A 20,492-nucleotide genomic window follows, 5' to 3' on the forward strand; every position below is an offset into this window, starting at 1 on the left:
GAAATTTTACTCTGTTTCTGTGCTGCTTAAATTGTTCACAGTATGTACATATAACTGTCAGGATTAAAATAGAAGCTTACCTATGGCATGACACATTCCCCTCCAACCCACTCCCTCAAGGCCTGCTCCTGGTGACTTCCAGTCCTGCAACTTAATATAATTTCATAGGAACCTACTAGAAAGCAAAGAAAGCTCCTGTTGTATAAATTTTGATTAATGTATTTCATAAATAGTGCTTCAGATTTTATTAATGGAAGCAGTTCTTTATACTGGAACAAGTGGCCCAGTCTTTCTTGGAAAACATTTAATGCCTCTGGTCTCCCTGTTAACTGCCCTGCTATCCATCTTCTCCTCCCCTTCCCCCCCCCCTCCATCTCAGCAATAGTGGGAATAAACAGAGCTTACTGCTGACCGGTTGTTGGGACACAGAGCTCCCTACCCCAAATGGACTCTCAGTAAACGATTTTAAAGAGCTGTAAAATCTGAGTCATGCTGCTTTTCCTCAGAAATAATACACAAACTCCCTCTAGTTCTTTACATGTAAAAAAAAAAAAAAATTCCAGAAAAGAATAGTGGTTATAAATTTAAGAATTCATTGAGAACCTTCCACTCTGGTCATCACTGGAAGAGATAAAGAACAGCAGAAAAGCAAAAAAAAGAAAAGGGAAGCAACGGAGAATTCAATCCAAAAGGACACAGGTGAAATATGGCTTCCAGTGGACAAAGTCACAATCCTCAAGCTGATATTTCAAAAAAAAAACAACACCCACTTAAGACTTCCATTAACTGGAAAACAAATAGCCAGATTTCCAGTGGAGAGGACTCCCTTCTTGTCATACATCTTACCCTATTCCCATCTTTAATTGGCAGGTACAATGAGAAAATGGGAAATGAAAACACATAGTTTTTGTCACTTAGAAAGTGTCCTCACTATTTAGTGATTATGTCAGAGCACTTAGAAAAGGCAGATCAGTTATCCTACCTTCTCAGTCAATGTAATATTGTAACAACATATACAATTGATTGGAAATCATTAAACTGGGGTTGATATAAACCAGATGACCATTATCCCTTTAGTGAATGAAAATAAAGCACAGCATTAAATAAACTAGAAAACTATTTTTAACTTTGCGTTTATTTGCAGCTTATTTTGTACAATGCAATACCAATGGTATAAATATAACAGCTGATGCTTTTATATTTCCACTTGCATAATGAATTTGCTTTTAAAAAAACTTGAAACTAGCATGCTATATCGATTTGTTTTGATATATGGTGAGAAATTTCTCACTGCTTTATGCCATAAATCAAGAGAAACTGAAGATTCAAAAATAAATCATATTGTACAATACAGTTAAGCATAATCATGCTTCAAAATGTGGTTGGAGGAACTTAATTGAAACATATTGCACCTTTGTTCTTCAGATTATTTTACTTCAAATACTTTGTAGATGGAATCTTGTAGAATCACTTAGTCATGAGTTTATTGATTTTAGCAAACTAATTTATTAGATTAACTTCGCTCACTTAAAAAATAGCCATCTTTTCTGAAAATGTTTATTAAAAAATATATGAAAAGTCTTTATTGTAACTAAAAGTGCCCAAATAGAATATGTACCATGCTATAATAGTAATTATTTACAATATATTTTCAGAAAAAAATGAGAATATTCAGATTAAATGCAGGAAAGAAAAAAAATCACATTTTCAACACTTGATATTTCCATTTATTTGTCATGCTCTGCAATTAGAAGATAATTTCACATGTTTAATTTTCTATCTATTCCAGGAAGTTTGTGTTGAAATTTTTTTTCGCCATTATAAACTGTGATTCTCTATGGGACCTTTTCAGCTTTGCACGCCGATTTTGGAACCAAATCTAAAATTAAGGAAAAATAAAATAGGTCTCAGAAACATTATTTTATTATTCTTAATATTTCAATCAGCATGAGTAACAACTAAATTTGAAAATTACCTGGATTCTATCTTCCTCTAGATTCAATTTTCGGGCTAAGTCTTCTCTGATATCAATGCCAGGATAGCAGTTTACTCTAAAGACATTTTCCAACACTTCAATCTAAGAATAAGGAAATAATTCTTTAAAATGTTGATCTTCAGTATGTCCCGAAAATGCGCTTTAACTTTTATAGCAAAATAACTGCATTTAAATCTTTGGCAATTAATCTGAAAGCCTTTTTAAAAATGATTATCTAGAAATTGTTAAAATATGATAGTCTATTGTTTCATTAATAAAGCTTCTAAACTGAGATCCCAAAACGAATGGGCTTTTGCTCAACAGGGTGTCAGTTAAAGCCTTTGTATTATCATTATTGGATGGAAAAACTTCCCACCTGGTTTTGAGTAAAAGCAGTTCTGGGTCTTCGGCCTCTATACCAACTCAATTCTCTTTTCAAAGACAGTCTTTCTGAGGCTGAAAAGTAATTTTCATATTTCAAAGCTCTTTCTTCTGGCATTGGGTGATCCACGATGCAAGGGAATGCGATCCCATTGGGAAGACTCGGGACATGTAAACACAGGTTACCATCTTTCCCTGAAAACAGAAAAATAAACCTTATCTTATATGGCCAATTCTGTGTTCCCCAAAATTCCATAAGAAGTAATCTCTGGAACTTGTCTTTAACTTCCTATTGGAATTCTTCTGGGTTTCACAAGAGAACTGCCCCCTCATCAACCAAAAACCAAAAACCATACAAAAATGAAGATCCTGCCTTGGTAAACCTGCCTTTTGATCTCTAAATGTCATTTATTTTTCATTGAAAATAGATTTCAAATATCTGGTGTGACAAACACACACACACACACACATCCTCTGAAGTAGAAGCAGGTTGTTGGCATTTCCTGTGTGTGAACTTTATGTCCACTTGGATCTTAGGCTGATACTCTTTTTATTTCCCATAGGACTCAGCTGGAGGTGTTAAAAGTCCTAGATGCTTCAGTTATGTAATTGAATGAAACTGCAGTTTCTCTCTATGTAGTATGAAATAAAGGCCAAATTAAACACTGCAATGAAATAACAAGGAGTTTAAAAAATTAAGCTGTGGCATACCTGACGTGCTGCAGGTGTCTGCCCAGGGCCTGTGGGGTTTCACTGATGGAACACAGTCTTTCTTCTGGTCCAGTCCTAAGATGCTCTCAATTGAAAAGGAGCAGGGTGAGGGTTTGCTTTCCCCAAGTCGAGCACCTTCCTGAAGGCTGGGAGACATCCTCTCGTGGGCTGCACAGAGCGACGGCGCTGGCCTCTCTGCTGGCTCTGCCCCACGTGTACAGGGCTGAGATCTTCCTCCAGTTCACCTTATAGCTCCGCTGACAAGGGGGCTGGATTTAGAACGTCACTAATTAAAATCCTGTCTTAGAAAGTTTTAGCATGTCAATGAACACTTGCCCAGCCAGCAGCTTAAGGAGTTAATTGTTTATTTGTTTGCAAGTAATTAGCAACTAATGGCTACACCAGGGGGGCCACCTACAGGGACAAAAAGTGTTATCTCTCCTAAGCAGAACACAGACTTAACTTTCTCGAAAGAAGTGATGCACAAACGTAGCACTCTTCTTTTATTTGAAATCATTAATGTATAAAATCATGCCTTTTATTCTGAAGTTTATACTTTCACGGACTCCAGTTACCTAAACATACAGGCAAGACAGGAGAGCAATCAAGTAATAAATAATCTAATTTAAGTGAATTTTCGTTCAAGGAAATTGGAAAAAATAATAATCTCTTAATGCTATTACAGTAATTCTGATGAAAATGCCTGTTTTTCACATGCATATGTAATGGTGAATGTTGTCAATGAAAACACAATGGTATTTGGAGTGCAGCATCCTGGAAAAGGTTGGCAACGTTATTAACACTGAGTGTAATTGTCTTCCAAGTGCCTGGATTAATACATAGGAACAGTTGCACCAAGTATTTTAAATAATTAATGGGCTAATTCCTTTCCTTCATCTTTTCTTTTAAATGAGAGAGCCACAATTATGTGAAGATTCATATGTAAACACCTCCAAGCAATTTAAAAGCAAGGCTATTTAAGGAGAGTAATTTCTCTCCCTACCACATTTGTTTCAAAAAGAACATAGCTTACTTTGTAAAGAAAAATTTCCCCGTGTTGATCTTTTGAGGGATAGGACAGGGGGCAGGGGGCTTAAGAAGATGATAAAGCTTGTGAAAAATAACCAAGAACAAAATATTTTAATTTCACAATCCTTAAAAAAACTTGAAATTAAAAATAAAGTAGAACTGCTAATTGGGGAGGATTTTGAAGTGGCTACCCCCGCTCCGCCACCGCAAAAGGTATAATACTTGTAGTTCTTGTACTCTGCTCCTCCTCTTCTTCTAGTACCTTTCTGAAGATAAATTTAAGGGCTCAGCTTTAAACAACTGCCAGACTTTTCTTCAGGGAAGAGGAAAAGCAGTCTCCACTCACAGAGGAAATAGCCTCTACAGGATGGAGCTCAACTTCATCAGATTGTATCCTATCATGATCCCACAATGTTAAGCTAAATCCCTCCTTATGCGAGCTCTCAGCTGAACAAAGGATCTCTCACACAAAACATCAACAGGCACACAGAAGAATAAATAGGTTTATAAATATACATGTGAAACCATTCTGAGGATGAATAAACCAGTAAGCATTTATACTTCATGGAGATGTTGTATTTAATATTGAGAGGTGACTTTAATCTGGGAAGACTAGGAGGCAGAGCAAGCACTCAGGACCTTCCCAGATTTCTTTCTGTCCCTTGGACATTCCTTCCTTCCTTCCACAATTGGTTGAGCTCAGACTCAGGACCAGAAAAAATAGAATAGGAATTTTGCCTTCACAAGTGGTGCAAGGTTGGGGGGAGGGTGGCGGCAGGGAACAAACCGTAATTATAAGTAAATTATCTAGTCTGTCAGGGAAAAGAATGGGAAAAGGAAAGAGATGAGCCAGGTAAGATAGATCATCAGTGCAGCAGCTTGGGGTGCGGGCAGATGTCAGGGCAGGCCTCACTGAGACCCTCACTGCCACAGATTGGTGTCTCAGGCTCATGGCACAAGGATGTCACAGCACATGCTGAAGCAACTCCAGTTCCCAATTTCTTCTATATTAACAAGTACATTCCAATATTTTTATTCAGCTTGATTTGATTTTATTTGGATTTACAGAATCCTATTTAAATACGGATGACTAGATGAAAATAAAAGGCAGGAAAAAAGAATTCTCTAAAAGTGTGTGGACAACATTTTCTCATAATTCACTCAACAGATATTTTTAAGGCACTTCATATGTGCCACACACTATCTATAGGTGCTAGAGATCAGTGAAGAACAAAACATGGTAATTTCAGAGAGCCATAAATACACTGGAAGGAGTAAACAAGGTGCCAGTCAGTGAGGCGGCATAATGGGGAAGGGTCACTAAGTACAGTGGGCGGTGGTCGTGGAGGAAGGCCTGTCAAGGTAGGTGACACTTTAGCTGAAGCTCAGAATGAGCAAGCCAGCATGCCAAGAGCCTGAAGGAAAGCATTGCAGTCAGAAGGAAGAGCAAATACAAAGTTCTTGCAACTGAAAAGCAAGCGCAATATCTGAGTTGAAGAAGGAAGTTGCTGGAGTGGAGTTAGCCTGGCTCCCAGATGCATTTGGGGAACCAGGCCAGGCTGGACAACCGGATGGACTTCGTAAAGGCCACCAGAAGGAGTTCCAGTGCAAAGAGAAGCCAGGGTAGGGTTTTAAGCTGGGACTGACATGATAGCATTCATGTTTTTAAAACCTTACTCTGGCTGTTCTATGGAAAGGGATTAGAGGGGAATGAGTGTAACCAGAGAGATAAGTTGGGAGTTATTTATTCAACACATATTTACTGAGCATACACTATGTGGTAGGCATTGTTCTAGGTGTGAAGGATATGGTAGTGATGATACAGACAATTCTTTAGGGGCAAGAGATGATGGTCCTTGGACAAAAGGGTAACAGTGGGTTTGGAGAGAGGTGCAATTCATCAAGAGTTTGTGGGAGATTGAATAATTGAACACTTGGTCCCAATTCTCCAATCCCTATCCCCTTGCTGTGGCTTCATGGCAGACACAGTGTACTTTCTACCTCTTCACTTTGGGTTTGTCTGTGTGACTGGCTTTAGCCAATAGAAAGTTATGTGAGCAGAATATGCCAGCATGACTGGTCTGCCCTCTTGGGCTTCTGTCATCACCATGAGATCATCCCTAGGGTAGCTGCTGTCCTTCAGCCTGAGCCCCAGAATGGACACATATGGACTGCATCAGACCCCACTCCACCCTGCAGCCAACCAAGTCAGCAAAGCCCAGCTAAACTCAGCCAAATACCCACTGACCTGCAGTTCTGTAGTTCTGTGAGTGAGAAAAATATTCATTGTTTAAGCCACTGAGGATTTTGAGGTTAATTCACAGCATTCTGGAGGAAACTGCTCTTTGATTCAGGGGTAGAAGAACATGTCTTGCTGATGGATTAGATATGGAGGTAAACAAAAAGGAGGCATTAACAATGACTGTTTTTTGGCTTGAGCAAATACAGTGCCATTTACTGGGGTGTGGAAGCCTGGGCTAGGGGAGGAAAGTTTTGGGAAGAAATGAAGAGCTCTAGTGCAGATAGCAAGTCGCTGTTGGATATGTCAGTAGAAGCTCAGTGCTGAAGCTCTGCGTTAGTGCACGACCTGCAAAGAGATGGTCTTAAAAGCCATAGGTTTGTACAAGATCACTCAGTGAATGGTGCTAGGTACAAGAAGGGTCTCAGGACCACATCTAGGGTGCTCCAACATTTGGAGGTTGAGGCAGAAATGGTGCTGGGGAAGGAGCAGCTGGTAAGGCAGGAGAAAAATCTGGAGACACAGCAGCAGAGCCAAGAAAGGGAAAAGGGTCAAGGAGAAGGATGGCTGCGGCAGCATCTCTAGTGGCCTCTGCTTCCACCTGTGAGCCCCTGTGGTCTTCTATCAACACAGCAGCCAGAGGATCATTTAAAAACAGAAGTCTCTTATGTCACGATTCTGCTCAAAAAATGGCTCCTGATTTCAGTAAAAGTCAACACATCCTTGTTTTGTTTCTGACATGAGAATGGTGTTTCACTGTTAATATAATGTCTACTGTTGGTTTCTAATATTAAATAAATGCCACCTATCTGCCACAATATTACAGTAATGCAAACATCAAATATCCATAGTGCTTTACAGCTTCTAGAGCATTTTGGCATGTTTAATCTTCTCACAAATCCTCTACTATTTTATAGCTGATAAAACAGAAACTGAATACAGTTGCAATATACAGAAGTCACTAACTAGCAAGTAGCTGAGCCTTGACTTACATTTTGTCTCCAAATCCCCTGTTGTATTGACTTTACCAATTAACAGGCACTGGGGCATCTTCACTGAAGATCTCACAGTATAAATATCAAAGTGTACTGATCAATTAAGAAAAATAAGTGAAAACCTTGCATATGATATAACCTCACTATCTTTCAACACTTATTTTGAAATGAGAAATAAAAGACTGTCTGATATATGGACATTGAAGAGATTTTAGGAATAATAAAGTTGAAAGTCCATATTTTAAACATCTATAGGTACAAAATAAAGTAAAAACTGAGAGGTTTATGTTTTGTCTTGTTTTAGTAACTTGGAAATCCACCCAGGTTTGGGTAACAATTTATTTTTAAATTGTGTATCTGGATTAAGACTCAAATATCTAACATTGGGACAAATGTCCAAAGTCTTAGGTGTTTTGGCAGAGATTTCTGTAAACCAGCTATACAATTATTATGCTGTCAGCATAATAAGAAAGAAATGCAATAAGCAAAGCTTTAATGACATGTGCCTCTTAAACTCTGCATAGGAATCACACTGATTTGAGACTTTCAGTATTTTGCAGTGGTGTCATCACAGCTCACTGCAACCTCAAACTCCTGGGCCCAAGGGATCCTCCTGCCTCAGCCTCCTGAGTAGCCGGAGCTACAGGCATGCGCCACCATACCTGGCTATTTTTTTTCTATTTTTAGTAGAGAGGGAGTCTCACTCTTGCTCAGGCTGGTCCTGGACTCCTGACCTCAAGCAATCCTCCCACCTCAGCCTCCCAGAGTGTTAGGATTACAGGCGTGGGCCATCGTGCCAGGGCCCAGTATTTTTAAATGTTAAAATGTTTTCTAGGCCGGGCGCGGTGGCTCACGCCTGTAATCCTAGCACTCTGGGAGGCCGAGGCGGGTGGATCGCTCGAGGTCAAGAGTTCGAGACCAGCCTGAGCAAGAGCGAGACCCCGTCTCTACTAAAAATAGAAAGAAATTATATGGACAACTAAAAATATATAGAGAAAAAATTAGCCGGGCATGGTGGTGCATGTCTGTAGTCCCAGCCACTCGGGAGGCTGAGGCAGTAGGATCGCTTAAGCCCAGGAGTTTGAGGTTGCTGTGAGCTAGGCTGACGCCACGGCACTCACTCTAGCCAGGGCAACAAAGTGAGACTCTGTCTCAAAAAAAAAAAAAATAAAATGTTTTCTAAAATGCAAGTTTATTTTTTACTGCAATATCTTCAATGTTTCCTAGCACAATGCCAAGGCAGACATTCAACAAAGAGTTGTTGAATAAGTGAATAAATGAATGGATGGGAACTAGCAAGAGATGACATTTGAAACCTGACATGGAATTTAATTATTACACTACTGCGTAACAATTAATAATTGTTTAGTATTTAAGTTTACTTAAATAGGGTTTACTATTCTTGCCATTGCTTTTTAATGTGTAAGACAACTCCAGTTTTCTGTGAACTATGTATGTACCACTCCAGGGCAATCCACAAATTAGAAGACATTATGGCATTCTGTAACTAAAATTTAGTAAGAGTCATGTTAACAATTCATATCTGTTGTAGTTCCTGTGACCCTCATCTGCTATTGTTGTTCCTAGAGACAGTATCTTTCCCAGTGATTCCGAGGTTCAGGAGAGTTGGGACTGTTTCATACACACTTCTCTCTCTCTCTGCACCCAGCACAGTGCCTGTCATACAGGAAATGTTAAATAAGGGTTTGTTGAATAAGTTCACTTTATTTATAACATTTAAAAAAATTTCAGCCTCAAAAGAGTAAAGTTCCATATTTTTCATTTTCAAATCAGTTAAAATTGTATACAGTATTGTGGCCGGGCGCAGTGGCTCACGCCTATAAACCTAGCACTGTGGGAGGCCTAGGCAGGTGGATTGCTTGAGCTCAGGAGTTCGAGACCAGCCTGAGCAACAGCGAGACCCTGTCTCTACTAAAAATAGAAAAAAATTAGCTGGGCAACTAAAAATAGAAACAAAAAAAATTAGCCGGGTGTGGTGGCTTGCGCCTGTAGTCCCAGCTACTTGGGAGGCTGACACAGGAGGATTGCTTGAGCGCAGGAGTTTGAAGTTGTTGTGACCTAGCCTGACCCCACCGCACTCTAACCTGGGCGACAGAGTGAGATACTGTCTCAAAAAAATAAATAAATAAATAAAAATTATATACAGTATTGTGTCTTGCGTACGTATAGCCCCTCATTTAAAAATTTGATATAGGCCGGGCGCGGTGGCTCACGCCTGTAATCCTAGCACTCTGGGAGGCCGAGGCGGGTGGATCGCTCAAGGTCAGGAGTTCGAGACCAGCCTGAGCAAGAGCGAGACCTCGTCTCTACTAAAAATAGAAAGAAATTATCTGGCCAACTAAAATATATATAGAAAAAATTAGCCGGGCATGGTGGCGCATGCCTGTAGTCCCAGCTACTCGGGAGGCTGAGGCAGTAGGATTGCTTAAGCCCAGGAGTTTGAGGTTGCTGTAAGCTAGGCTGACGCCACGGCACTCATTCTAGCCCGGGCAACAAAGCAAGACTCTGCCTCAAAAAAAATAAATAAATAAATAAATAAAAATTTGATATAAAATCATCCAAAACATAAATGCATTTTCATTTTTAAAAGATTCATTTGGTACTGCAGTACACAGAGTAAAATATGATAGTCTCCTTCATGTCTATCCCTTTTCACCTCCCCAACTTACTGGCTCCCACTACTAACAATTCAGTGCTTTTCCTGCCTGTCTTTTTAAAATACCTTGACATTAATAGGAGGATGCACACATACATATTTTTATCCACATGGAATCAGACATGTATTCTGTAGTGTGGTCCCCTCTTCCATAGTGACACACACACAGTGTGTCAGCATGTATGGCTTTACCTCTTTCTTCAACAGCTGTTTGTCACTACATCCAGTGGATAAATCATAATTTATTGAACTATACCCCTGATAACAAGCACACATGTCTCCAATTTTTATTATAACAAACATGGCAATGAACACTTTCTACATACATGTTAGCACACACGCAGTCATATTTCCATGGAAAGATTTCTTTGAAGAGCATATTATTTTTTGGTGGATGCTGCCATATTTCCTTCTAAGTAATTTTTACCAATCAACACTCCCACCCAGTCTAGCCCTTGTTCTTATGGTCTCCCCAGATGGACAGTGGGAACAAGAAAATCCAGGGCTGAGCTCCAGACTCCACATTCAAAGATAAAATAGTTTAGGATTTAGGGCTCCAAAGGGCTCAGGCCTCGACTTTAGTGCCATTTAATCTAATCACTGTAGATTAAATATGAGTTGTCAGTTAATCCAAGAAGCTGATAGTTATTCAGAACATTGTTTCTGGGGGATAAATGTTACGGTTTTAAACCATTTGAATCATAACATTTATTAAACAACAGCATATACCAGGGAATGCACTAGGTACTCAGAATATAGAGTTGAAATCATTCTGCCCTCAAGAAACTCATGATCAGGAGGATAGTAATGAATGTTAATTTTATTAGGTATGATGTGATTATGGTTAAGTAGAAAAATGTCCTTTAAACGGTATTCTACTTAAGTATTTACAGGTGAAATTTCATGATGTCTGGGTTGTGCTTTAAAATACTTCAGGAAAACAGAAAGAAAACCGAGAAAGAGATAATTGAAGCAAATATTGCAAAATTTTAATAAGTATTGAATTAGGGGGTGAGTGTGCATGGATTCATTATTCTCTCTACTTTTTGTAAATGTAAATAATAAAATTGTCTTAATTTTCTAGGAACACCAGTAAGTATATACACAATGACATTATAAGAAAATAAAGACACAGGCACAAGAGGCTAAACAGAAAATGGCCCAAACCTGCTTGAGTGAGACAGAGTAGAACTGAAGAGTGGTTAAGAGCCCAATCCTGATGTCAGATTATCTGGGTCTAAATTCCAGCTCCATCTCTTCTTAGCTATGTGACTTTGGGCATATACTTAGTCTCTCTGGGCCTGTTTCTTCTGCAATAAAATAGGATAATTATAGCACCTAATTGAGGATCAAATGGGATAGTATCTGTAAAGCCCTTGGAATAGTGCCTGACACTAATAGACATTATATAAACTACTATTATTTATTATCTTTATCAACATCATGAATGAAGGCTTTTCAGAGATGTCTTGAGGCAGGGATGTTTCAAGAAAAGGTCAGAGAAAAGTAACATAACTTAAGGCCAATCAGGGGTAGGGATGTGTATGCACTTATATGTCCGCTGAGGGGAGGGAGAGGAAGGAAGTTAACTGGATTCCCTTATTTCTAGCTTAGATGACCAGGTGAATGATTGTATCATTACCTAAGAAGGGAATATAGAGGAAAGGGTTTATCAATCAAAACACTATGCAACTTATATTTCTAATTACATAAACAAATGAGCAAGTATTTGGCAAATTGAATTACTTCAGAATTACAATAAAGTTTTCAGAATGAGATGGTAAAATTTTAGTGAAAACTGGCAGAATGCAAAGATTCTAAAAGTACTTTAGGAAACAACTTTGTCTAGAAGAGTAAATATTATTGTCATACAACTCACACATATAATCTAAATGAGTTCATTTTAGTACTAGAAGACACTGCAAATAACATTATTTCAGAAATCCAGCAATTCACATATCACTAGAGTTATTTTACAATAAATATATATTTCTAAAAGCTTGTAATCAAGTAAGGCAGCTGTGATGGTTACCACTGGATTCTTCTATGGAGGTACTAACTGAGAATTCTTGGCGGTGTCTAGGTCCTCATAAAAGTGGATACTGTTTGCACAGCGGGGGCAGAGAAGAGCAGAAATGATTTTTGGAATATTTTACTTTGAGTGTGCAGAGGTCTCATCCCCTTCCAGGACCCACAATCTCTTCTCTTCTATAGCCAGGACACCCCCCCAGTTATTTAGTAATCTCTCTTCAAAAACAGAAAAATTTTAAGGGAAATAAACAATTTAGTAATATATCATATTAACTATTCTAATTCATGATTACGGTTATGTATCGGTTTTCATTTTGATTTTTAATGTGTTCTATTTAATTTTGAAACAATCTCAAACTTACATAAAGGTTGCTAGTACAAAAAACTTTCCTCTCTCCAACTATTTGAGAGTAGCTGCTGACATGAGGCTCCATTGCCCCTGAATACTTTAGTGTTTTTCCTGAAAACAAGGACTTCCTCCTACACAATCACAATAAAACCATCAAAGTTAGAAAATTTACATTGATCACATTACTACAATCCAATCACCTAGCCCCATTCAAGTTTCACCAATTGTCCCAAATAACGTCCTTTACAGCAAGAGTCCAGTTCAGAAACACACATTGCCTTCAATAGTGTCTCTTAAGTCTTAACTGATCAGCAAGAGGTCCTCAGTATTTCCTTTACCTTCATGACCTTGACCTTTTTTGAAGATTACAGTCAGTTACTTTGTAGAATGTAGAATGTCCGTCATTTAAAGTCATCTGATGTTTCCTCATGATTAGGTTTAGGTTGAGCATCTTTGGCAGGAATGTCACATAAGTGATGCTGTGTTCTTATTATTTCCGACCAGGCAGCACAGACTGTGATTTGTCCCATTGCTAATAATATTTACCTTTGAGCATTTGATTTAGATGGTGTCTGCCAGGCTTCTCCACTGTATTTACTCTTTTCTTCTTCATTATATAGTATTTTGTGGAGGAGGTACTGTAAACCTCTATAAATATTCTGTTTCTCATCAAATTTTCTTTTTATTCATTCCTTTATATCAGTATGGACTCATTGTTTCCTATTTTATTTATTTATTTATTTATTTATTTATTTTTTGTTGAGACAGAGTCTCACTTTGTTGCCCAGGCTAGAGTGAGTGCCGTGGCGTCAGCCTAGCTCACAGCAACCTCAGACTCCTCGGCTTAAGCGATCCTACTGCCTCAGCCTCCCGAGTAGCTGGGACTACAGGCATGCACCACTATGCCCGGCTAATTTTTTCTATATAGATTTTTAGTTGTCCATATAATGTCTTTCTATTTTTAGTAGAGACGGGGTCTCACTCTTGCTCAGGCTGGTCTCGAACTCCTGACCTCGAGCGATCCACCCGCCTCGGCCTCCCAGAGTGCTAGGATTACAGGCGTGAGCCACCGCGCCCGGCCCTATTTTATTTAATGGGTTATAATCTCATTGTTTATTGTGATGCTCAGATGCCAATGGAAGGCCCCTTCAAGCTGACTTCTGTGTCCTTTGACACATAATTTTTGAGCATTTTCTACTTTCTGGCACAAGAAGATGTTCCAGCCACACCTTGTTCTTTTCATGCTGTAAGCCCTAGGGTCAGCCATTTCTCCAAGAAGCCCTGGTTCTTTTTAATGGAGAATGGTGTTTGGAAGCCAAGATCTGGGCTTTATGTGTGTTCATTGCTATTGCAGTATCTCTGCTCCCAGGTTCTCTCAATGAAAGAACTAAGAAATGTATGTATGTGATACATGCACACATTTACATCTATATTTATTCCTATACATTTACTGAAATCTGAGTTCACATGGATACCTCTAATTCCAATCCCAGCACCACAGGGTTCATTTTAACTTTCTTCTTTTCCATGTTTGCAATTCCCTTTGACAGTGAGAAACCTGGTTTCCATTATCTTCAATATACTTATTTGATCTATCCATGTACGGAACCAAACTTCCATTGTCACCATCCCCTACCTGTAGAGATGCCTTCTTTCCTCATTGAGCTCTGACACCTCGTCTGGGCTACACAGAAGCCTTCCTTGCCCCACCAATACCCTGTGCTAGTGCTGGGTGCTCCCCGTGGGCCAAAGCCCTTCTCTCCCTGCTTGGGCTCTGACATTCCAGCCCCAGCCCCTCTCTATGTGGATGCTCTTAGATGCAGGCTCTGGGACCCTGCACCAGGCTGCCCTCCTTGGTGGACACTTTCCTCACCCCTTGGGTTCTGAAATCCTGCATCCGGTTCCCCCCTGTCCCCTGCCTTACAAAAGGTCCTCAGGCTTGGGCTCCAACTGCCCTCTCAGGCAGATGCCCTCCTCACCTGACTTTTGTCCCAACATCCTGCCTCTGTCTGCCAAAATGCCCTCTTTACCCTTCTTGTGCTGACACTCCCCATGCAGATGCCTTCTTTACCTTGCACAAGCTCTGACACCCCACACCAGGCACCTCCTCTGTGAGGATGTCCTCCGTACCCAGGTTGGACTCAACACCCTCCTGTGGGTCCCCATGGCTTCCCCACCCTGCACAGGCTCCTAGTTCACCTGGCCCCACCTAATGGCTTTAGGATAAATTGGTATTCAGGAAAGGAAGAGGAAAAGCTATATACTCATTTTTAGATTAAAACATTGTCTTCTGTTATTAAGACATTGCTTTATGTCCTGTATGGTCAGTGTGATTTAGCCAATTCACTGATGCAATTTTTTCCTTTGAATCAATGTATTTCATAAACTCCTGAGTTTACTCAACACAATGTTAATTTTTGCCAGTAGTTCATGATATCTTATATCACTAATTCATTCAGATTCCCCAACACTTCTTTCAAATCACCACCTCTGTTAAAGGTGTTATTGTCCAAAGTCAAGGTAAAGCCAAAGTACTCGCAGTAGGCTGCAAGGCTTTGCATGATCTGGCCTCCTCTCCCCCTACTGCTCAGGCTCTCTCCAGGCTCCCTCTTCTCCTGCCAGTCCTGCCTTAGAGCTTACGCCTCTGCCCTGGTGGTCCCTCTTCCTGGAATGCTCTCTCCTCAGATGTCCCCATGGTTCACTCCTGAGACACCTTTAAGTTTTTGTTCAGATGTTACCTTCTCAATGAAGTCCACCCTGAAAAGGCTACTTAAAATTGCAGCTGCCCCCTACTGTTTTACCTGCTTCATTTTCCATAGCATTTACCACCTTCTAATATACTGTACTTCCAATACTACTTACTATGTTTATATTTTATTGTTTGGCTTTCTCCTCACCACACCTACTAAACTGTAGCTCCACAAGGGCAGGGATTTGTAATGATTTGTTCATTATTCAATAAATATTTGTGAAATGGAGACAGTCATTCCCTGGGGTAGTTTGAATCACAAAATTAAATTAGTGGCGCCATCTAGTGTTCATGGAAGGATGTGCTGATTAAACCCTGAGAGTCAGGCCCGGCGCCATATGGCTCACGCCTGTAATCCTAACACTCTGGGAGGCCGAGGCAGGAGGATTGCTTGAGTTCAGGAGTTCGAGACCAGCCTGAGCAAGAGCGAGACCCCCGTCTCTACTAAAAATAGAAAGAAATTAGCTGGACAACTAAAAATATATACAGAAAAAATTAGCTGGGCATGGTGGCGCATGCCTGTAGTCCCAGCTACTTGGGAGGCAGAGGCAGAAGGATTGCTTGAGCCCAGGAGTTTGAGGTTGCTGTGAGCTAGGCTGACGCCATGGCACTCTAGCCTGGGCAACAGAGTGAGACTCTGTCTCAAAAAACGAAACAAAACAAAACAAAATACCCTGAGAGTCTTATTTGCATTAGCCATGGGATAAATATTAATAGTACTGATTTAATCAATTCTCAGTTACTGTTTTTTACTGCCCTCTGTGGTTCTGCAAAAATTAAAATGTTTTCAATGATTAAACAGTCATGGGACATAATGACTTCTCTAAGAGCAATTTCTTCTCCACTGACTTGTCTGTTCCTTCCAGAATTCCTATAGGGATAGGAGTGTGATGAAGGCTTCGACCTTTTAAACCTGGGAAACTTCTACCTCCCTAGCTCCAGCTCCCACCAAAAAAACAAACAAAAAAACTCAATATGGTAATAGTGCTTGCTGTTTTGGTACACCTTTTCTCCAGAATACCAAAATACATATTTATTGATTTTTAAGTTTTGGTTTTGGCCTCAAAAGCCCCTAAATTAAAGTGATAAAACATTAGCAAGGGCAATGGTAATATTGTTTAAAATAGCATCAGGAATGTCTAAGATAATAAACACAATCTTCTGATTTAGAAAATACTTGCTTCTTTAAGTTGGAACCCATTATACTAAGTGAAGTATCCCAAGAATGGAAAAATAAGCACCACATGTACTCACCAGCAAACTGGTTTCCCTGATTATCACCTAAGTGCACATTTGGGAATAACACCAATTGGGTGTCGGGCAGATGTAGGAGGGGAGGGGATGGGTATATACCTACATAATGGGTGCAATGCACACTGTCTGGGGAATGGACACGTTTGAAGCTCTGACTCGGGGTGGGGGGGGGGATTGGGAAATATATATAACCTAAACTTTTGTACCCACATAATAAGCTGAAATAAAAAAAAAAGAAAATACTTGCTTCTTTAGGTATGATAAAGAGGGAAAAATGCAGAAAATGAAAGCTGCCTTAAAAGTAAATAATGAAAAGGATAATTAGCTAATTTTTACTGAATGCTTATTGTGCTAGGCACTACTCTGAAAGCTCATTAATCATATTAACAACCCTATAATGTAAGTTTATCTGAAAAATTAAGCCTCATTTTTCAGATGATGGAATGGAGACACAGAGAAGTTAAGAAACTTGACTAAAGTCACAGAGCTAGTAAACAGTGGAGCCAGTACTCAAACAAAGCCAGGTGGGCTGCCTCCATAGCCCATGCCCAAGAGTTTACATCCATGCTCTCATCTGTAATACCTCCCCACAGAAGTGGGAATGATGCCGCTTTGTGTCAAAAGTTCTTGGCCTCATCAAAGAAGTTAATTTATTAATGTCCTCTTCTTCCAAAAAAGAATCAGGGCAACCACAAAAGAAGCAAAAGCATATACAATTATCCTAGAAATAAGGTTTTATTTTCTTTACAATTAAAAAAGTAGAAGCTACAGAATTTGCCCTGCATTCTAAGGATGCTGTGGCAATGAGCAAAAGCAACGTTAAGATCAAAGCCATGACCACTGAGATCATGGTTTGCAGCGGCACAGTAAAGAACCAGTTGGTCTTTTCTGCCCTTCTACTTGTTTTTGTAACCCACTCCTCAGAATTTTTCGTTCTATTCTTCAATTGCCCAAAGCTTCCCCCTACTCTACTACTGGTTCTAATGTTTTAAAATAGATAAATTGAATCAAGTTTTAAATTATCAATTAATATACCTATCTCTTGAATTTGCTTTTTCTCAGCTGGATGTTAAAGAAATAACTGAATTATCTGTTAAAGTTAGTCCCACTAAGGAGTGATTTATTAGGTAACCTTCAGAATTATTTGCATTGTACATTATGTTCTTAAAAGGAGCATGAATTCCCCAAAATTTCAGATTGATGGAGTCTTTCAGAGGATATTTGTGAGTAGGTGGTTTCCAGGCTCTTTCTTGCCTGGAAATGATGTCTCTCTTACCATTCTCAGCTAGAACCTAGAATTCTTTTTCTAAATGTCTGATTCTTTAAATTTTCTAAAATACAAGGTTATTTGGGAAGGGGAAATGGTCATTCTCTATCTTGGATAGTTTTTCAACACGTGATTTGAGGATTACCTGCTTCAGACTTATCTGGGGGAGATTCTCAGCCCTACTTCTGACATACTCCATCAAAATCTTCCAGCAGGGATCAGGAATCTGTATCCTAACAACCTCCCAGGATGATTTTTATGTGTGCATAAGTTTGGAAACCACTGACCTAAAGGGATAATTTTTAAAAGTAAAGCAGAAGCGTCATTTGGGTTTTTGGATTCTTTCCTATTACAGACCACAGACCAGACTTCAAGGAGTATCATGTAAAAACCTAATTATAAGAAGATCAAACATAATTTTAGGAGACTAATAATTAACAAATCTCTTTACAAGATTGTATGTCCTTTTGTTGTAAATTATATACGTGAAACGTCTCAATGAATTATACGTGTGAAACATCTCAAAGAAGTCTTTGGTGGATGTAGTTTAATCCTGACTTTCCTTCCATAAAATTAACCAGCTGCCCAAAGTTTTTACTACACTACCCACACATGAGTCTCCAGTAACCCCTGAGGCATTCTCTGAACAAGCCTCATTTCCTGTATAAAAGGAAATTGGCTTAAAATGAACTGAGTTTGGTCAACTGTACAAAACTTAGGCTGATTAAACTTAAACTGGTTATCAAAGGGGACTATGCCCCAAAGCAGCTTTGGAGATGTTTTAAAATAGGAAATACAGCTATTTTTGGATGAATAGGGTATATAGTTGTGGCCTAAAGCTAGAGGATCCAAATAGAAGGTTAAAACTAGATTCCTTCTAGTTTTATAATTTGATTAAACTTACCTCCCGCCTCCACTGAATATTAACCTGTTTTTGTTTTGTTTTTAACGAGCTAAGCCTGGCAAGAATTCCTTGCCTCTCTCTGGTAATGTAATAGCCTTTGGAGAATCCTTTACAGAAATAGTTTAGATGCACATAATATACAAAGAAGGAATCCATTTAATTTGATGATAATACCACACCCAGATAATTCAGATACCTAATAGAATTTTTCATTAGAATTATTTGGTTTGGCCAAGTTAATTGAGTAACTCCTCCTCAGTTACATCATATAATTACTCTTCTTTCTTATACTTCCTTTTCACTTGTCACTTACTCCTGATTCTTATCAGTTGTCATTACCTTTCTTCTCCTGTTTTTAACATCTAAATCACAGTTCAACCAAGAAGCTCACTTACCTTGAAAGTATTCCTTCTTTACAGCCTGGTTGCATGGTGCTTGTGCTGGCAGAGTAGAAAAGAGATATCAAGGATAAAGGACCCATAACACAACTGGGAACCCTTAATACATTATAAGAACTGACTCCAAATCAACTTTCTCAAAAACTAAAGAACTCCTCAAGAGAGTGACTAGTTGACAAACAATCTAAGAGGAGAGCTTTTATTTAAAGATTATAACACTAAAGATAATTCTATAAAACTACATACAATGCAAGTCTACCTGATCAAACTTTGAAAACATAACTTTATTTTTCCTTTAAGACACCATGAGAAAATCTAGTATTTTAGTTTAAAGTATGTAACTTCCATTCCTGTTACTATATTTGGATTTGTTCCACTGTATCTGGATTTGTTCCAACGTATCTGTGGAACCAGGCAGCTAATAATCTTTACTTAGCATCTCTCATATTTCTGGAATGGAAACAGAATGGATTAGTGGGATTAATGGCTAGATTTTCAGAAGACAGCTATTTTGTTATTTGGTTATTTTGCTATTTTCTTTGTACGCAGATAAAAGCTTGTTATAACTCTCCAGAGACATAAACGAAGCAGTGTGAGATTGGGAAAGGATGAAGACGCAGGAGGAAAGACTGGATTCTAACCCACATCCGGTCAAATTCCCCAACTTCTTTGAGCTTCGCTTTATTGTATTAATAAAATTAGGAGGTGAAGAAGCTATTTAAAGCCTTTTCCAAAAGTTTTGATGGAACAGAAATGCTAATCAGTTACCAACATAATTAACCAGTGTATCCTGATTTTGAAAAGACGTTTGCCATTGTGATTGAAAAGAAATATGGAAGCCAGAATTTGCAGCGTCAGTACTGAAGGACTGATCTTGAAAGGTCGGGTAAAAACTGATGAACTGGGAACAAACTCACGTGTTTTTAACTGGATATACTGATATCCAAGTGACCAAAAAAATAATTTCGAGTCTATGGTCCACGAATTTTCCAGAAAGCCCTGTTAATGACACAATTTAGGCTCTTAGACATCTGAGTTAGCCAGCACCATTTTGCTGGAGGGGACTAAGACTGGATGCTTCGGGCAGGGCTGAGAAGGTTATAATTTGAGGAAACTAAAGAAAGGCGCCAGCAGTAGGGCTTTCCCAAGGTCTCTGATGAAATATGTTACGGGAGAAGTAAAACCTCCCCAAATTCCCCAGTGTGGTCCTCACTGGAGGCTCTGGTTGCCCGCACCGGCAAACCATGGAGACAGTCCCCTACGACTTACATCCAAACGCGCGCGCGCTAGGAAGGCGCTAGCCCAAAGCAGACAGCGCGGTCTCGGCCACTACCCCCAACGCCTCGGCGTCCTGCGTTTGCTGTAGAGCCGGGCGCCGAGAAGGAACCTCCCGACCAGCTCCGCAGCGCTGACGGGCGTCGCCACGAGCCAATGGGCGCTCCGGGAGGCGGGGCAGTGAGGCCGAGAGGGCGGGATTTCCCGCGCGGACGCTCAGCGCCTGGCAAGGGCTGTGCGGGCGGGGACCGCTGTCGC

The 20,492-nt window shown here is 39.6% G+C and overlaps 1 protein-coding gene across 2 annotated transcripts; it reads right to left on the bottom strand.

The window, feature by feature from the left end:
* Positions 1-1,413: 1,413 nt before the first annotated feature.
* Positions 1,414-20,279, bottom strand: HESX1 (HESX homeobox 1). Of its 2 annotated transcripts, XM_069473731.1 has the most exons (6): positions 20,229-20,279; positions 18,957-19,001; positions 3,068-3,336; positions 2,352-2,551; positions 1,976-2,077; positions 1,414-1,879 (listed from the first exon to the last, which is right to left on the bottom strand). In XM_069473731.1, exons 3-6 carry the CDS (start codon positions 3,222-3,224, stop codon positions 1,781-1,783), a joined length of 558 nt encoding a protein of 185 aa, XP_069329832.1. In that variant the 5' UTR covers positions 3,225-3,336; positions 18,957-19,001; positions 20,229-20,279; the 3' UTR covers positions 1,414-1,780. The 2 variants fall into 2 exon arrangements, with proteins under 2 accessions (XP_069329832.1, XP_069329833.1); XM_069473732.1 differs by lacking the exons at positions 18,957-19,001; positions 20,229-20,279 and having other exon boundaries at positions 3,068-3,422.
* Positions 20,280-20,492: the final 213 nt, after the last annotated feature.

The sequence above is a fragment of the Eulemur rufifrons genome, chromosome 7 (genome assembly GCF_041146395.1).
Source record: "Eulemur rufifrons isolate Redbay chromosome 7, OSU_ERuf_1, whole genome shotgun sequence".
NCBI classification, from domain to species: domain Eukaryota; kingdom Metazoa; phylum Chordata; class Mammalia; order Primates; family Lemuridae; genus Eulemur; species Eulemur rufifrons.